Source organism: Aulonocara sp. 'chitande type north' Nkhata Bay, linkage group LG23 (genome assembly GCF_057382095.1).
Source record: "Aulonocara sp. 'chitande type north' Nkhata Bay isolate Kocher_YH1m ecotype deep benthic linkage group LG23, A_spYH_male_GT1.1, whole genome shotgun sequence".
Taxonomy (NCBI): Eukaryota; Metazoa; Chordata; class Actinopteri; order Cichliformes; family Cichlidae; genus Aulonocara; species Aulonocara sp. 'chitande type north' Nkhata Bay.
In genome coordinates, this window is record NC_141365.1 from 48,875,949 (window position 1) to 48,879,659 (window position 3,711).

General features: G+C 42.7%; 1 protein-coding gene across 1 annotated transcript; it reads left to right on the forward strand.

Annotated features, from left to right (window-relative positions):
* Positions 1-747: 747 nt before the first annotated feature.
* LOC147302887 (uncharacterized) lies at positions 748-3,711 on the forward strand. The gene is made up of 6 exons (XM_086284467.1): positions 748-1,316; positions 1,438-1,509; positions 1,609-1,727; positions 1,811-1,871; positions 1,962-2,056; positions 2,492-3,711. Exons 1-6 carry the CDS (start codon positions 1,281-1,283, stop codon positions 3,471-3,473), a joined length of 1,365 nt encoding a protein of 454 aa, XP_086140593.1. The 5' UTR covers positions 748-1,280; the 3' UTR covers positions 3,474-3,711.

Below are 3,711 nucleotides of genomic sequence, written 5' to 3' on the forward strand. Positions count from 1 at the left end.
GTTACAAAATGGCAAACTGAGTGCAAAGCAGTGTTTGTGCTTTTAGTTTTGCACACTCAGTGAGTGGTTTTGCTATAAGTATCAATAGTTTTAGGAATTGTGCTGTAAGAATCACAGTTAGGGTTTAAGCATTCAGAAAAACCTGTAATAAACGCACACGCATGCGTCTTCAGCATTACTGGGTTTCTGCAGCTCCTGGTTTCCTGTTTAATACATTCACACAAGCAATCAAACGCTATGAATCGTTCCACAATGTTTGCAGTCACTTTTCTTATCCCTCCTGACTCAAGAGCATAAAGCGATCTACGTTAGCTCTGGGAATTCTGACGGTCGTTCAGTAAATCTTTGTTTAATCTCTTTATTTGCTTTTTGGAGAAGTGAAGGTACAAAAACCTCGTCAATCAAATTTGCTTCGGTGGACAGAAAACAGCCGTTGTAGACTGTTTGGGGTTACCTTTTATAAGTATTGAATTTTCAAAAGTGAAGTCAGTTCTTCTGACCAGGTTCAGACCAGGATGAACACAAGTATGATACTGGACCCACTAGAGAACTGGTCCCAGCTGTGGGTTCACCTCCTCCTGCTGAACTCATAGGACAGACTCTAATGTAGCATCACGTTCATCGGTCACTCCTGACCTCCTGTGAAGCATGATGAATGTGTAATTAATGACTTCATTATTTGGGGCATTATTGCTCTAAAAATCATATTAATAGTATTATTATTATTGTGCTTTAGGCTGCACTGATAACGCAGAGGTCTCTTCTTCCTCTGGGCTGTTTAAAGGGCCAGTTTGTCCAAAGCTGTGTATATACCAGCTGCTGTCAGGCTTCAGATGTCTGCATTAGTCCACAGTCCACTGTTTGTAAGCCATTGCTTTACTGCAAAAGTTCCCATCTACTGTAAAGAAATGGAGATAAGCAGGCACATAATATGAAAAGGCATGCTGTAGCTGACTTTGTCTTTTCTGATCCATCGGTTTGTGTGGCTCTTTCCACAGGAGGGACCTAACCCACACTTTATTTACTTATATGATAAGTTTAGTGGAGTGTAGTGCAAAATACACAGTGTTTACTTTTAATTTAACAACATGAAGCTGCATCAAGTTTCCATGGTGACTGCTCAAGAAATTCTGCATTCATAAATAAACATCAGACTGTCAAAAGAGCTCATCTGTGCGAGACCACCGAGCTGAGAGCATTTTCAGGTCCAGATCCCCCGTACGCCATCGTTGGAGAGCAGTTGACGTTTTTCTTCCTGACTTTGATTTGAACACGTTTAAATGGAAAAGAGTCAAGGAATCTATAAGCCTATCAGGGTATGTGACGCTTTTGCTTTTACTGCATTTCAGTAATTTGAAGAATTTGATGTCGTTTTAAAAGTTGACAAACTGAGAATCATTTTAAGTAACAATGACTAAATTGCTATTTCTTTGACAGGTGTTGTTCAACACACCGATTTATGAAACAGCTGTAAAGATCTGCTGGTATCTTCCGGGCTACAAGGCTCAGGTTAGACCCAGATTCATGCAAACCAAAGCTGACAGAAAATATCAGGTCATTTCTGAGGACCTGAGAGTGGTGGTGATTAAATGTCTCCTTTACTTTTAGGTTGCGGTAATGACGGAGTTTCTCAGACTTCAGCAGGAAGATCTAATTCCACCGAACCTCACTGCTGAAGATCTGAGAGATCTTTTGGTGGAGAAGAGCAGGGAGACGCTCAGAGAGCAGTGAGTTACTGTCACACCTGAAAGTCTGTTTGTGATGACGTGTAAGTGCTGAGAGAAAACCTCTGCTTTGCTTTCTTTTGAAGGCTGTGGGAGTTTGAGTTAGAGGATTTTGACGAAGAGGAAGCCAAACCTCTTCTAAGGCTGGTAAGACGAGAAAACCCACAAGACTTTTTTTTCATTACGTGCACATAACCTTTACACATAAGCGCACTGTAAATGTGTTTTCTGTTTCAGGTGTGGGCGGTGAACGTCAGCAATAAAATGAGGGACGTTGAATTTGAAGCCAGGTTGCTTCTTCAGTTCCCAGAGGCCGTACCTCCTAAATTTCAGTGAGTCACATGTAACATACAGTTATTAACCCTGTAAGACCCAACCCATCAAAAAACAGCCAGAAAATTCAGATTCTTTGGAACTGAGATGTTTATCAACCCTTTAAACAAAAGCCACACATGAGTTCTTTGCTATGTCATGTTGTGTATGATTTACTTTTATTGTGTATTTATTTTTTGTATCACATTTGATACACTGGGTGTTTTTGGCAACTTTTTGTTAACGACAATGTTAACTTTAGACTAAAAAAGAGTTTTGTCCACAACATTTAGAAATTATAGCAAGTATTGATCATGTTGATGAGATCGAGGTCTCAGAAACTCATGTATGCTACAAAGGTGGTTACAGGGTTAACAGTCCAGCTACAGTGTTTCAATATTTAAATGATGCTTTGAATATGTTTAACAGATAACTCTTATCATGTTTTTCTACAGAGCACCTAAACTCCTCAGCGCGGTGAAGGATTACGTTGAAATCCTGAAAAAGAAGCAGCAGGAACAGCCTAACAGCAAACTGCTCACCGCGCAGGAGGTAGTGGTCGAGGTAGTTCCCCGCGTTCTCCAGGGCTTCTGGGAGCTTCCTCCTCGTCCCCTCCTAAACATGGCCTCCCAGAGTCTAAGTATCCTCTCCACCAGTGTCACCAAGGCCACTTTAGATCGTGTCTCCAAGAGCCTCACGGCGATGGAAACACAGGCCGTCTTCACCCGCTCTATCCGAGACGATCTGGTCGACAGCATCCTGACGGAGATTAGACAGAAATTTCCTGAAGAAATTCTGTCTATCCAAGTTGCAAACTTTGCACCCCTGTTGCTGAAGACCATTGCTGATGTAGCAAGGATCCGGATATGTGAAATCTTTGAGCCCCCTTCAAGTCCTGATGTGAAGAGCACAAATGGTGAGCGCTCCTCTGACGGCCTTTCAGTGGCAAATGTTCCACCAGCCGAAGAAGCTCTGTCAGAAAGTGTTGCAGAGCCCGACGTTCCCTGTGAGGAACTTCTTTCTGAAAGGGCATCCAGTCTGAGTACTCGAGACCTTACGATCGAAGGAGCTCTGTCAGAAAGTGTTGCAGAGCCCGACGCTCCCTGTGAGGAACTTCTTTCTGAAAGGGCATCCAGTCTGAGTACTCGAGACCTTACGATCGAAGGAGCTCTGTCAGAAAGTGTTGCAGAGCCCGACGCTCCCTGTGAGGAACCCTATGGCGAGTCCAAATCCTGTGTTGAAGGTGAAGATCATATGATCAACGGATCTTGTTCTGAAATTGGGCCGGTTCCTGATGTTCCCTTTGAGGAACCTTTTCCAGAACCTGAAGCCAGCGTGAAGTCCGAAGACCGTCAGATCAAGAAGAAGAAAAAGGGCTTCTTCAAAAGACTGAGAAGTCTGTTCTGCTGCTGTTGCAGACCAAAAGTCACCGACTGACACTGAAGCTGTGACCCAGTGTTGGTGTTGCAGTAACTCTAAATATGTAAATATGTTCCTTAATGATTGTTCTTCATGTTTTTGGGGGTTTCTTTAGTTTTCAGTGGGCTGGGTGTTTTTTCTCCTCCGTGTTCTTTACTTGATTCTTGTTCATAGTTCCTGATTTGTTTTCCTAGTTCTTGTTTCTTAGTTTGTAGTTTCTTGAGTCCACCTGAGTTTCCAGCAATAAAAGCTGCCG

Coding starts and splice junctions, on each gene's coding strand:
- LOC147302887 (XM_086284467.1), top strand. CDS start 1,281: ATGGAAAAGAGTCAAGGAATCTATAAGCCTATCAGG. Junction 1,728..1,810: donor AGGGAGACGCTCAGAGAGCA/GTGAGTTACTGT, acceptor TTTCTTTTGAAG/GCTGTGGGAGTTTGAGTTAG. Junction 1,872..1,961: donor CCAAACCTCTTCTAAGGCTG/GTAAGACGAGAA, acceptor TTTCTGTTTCAG/GTGTGGGCGGTGAACGTCAG.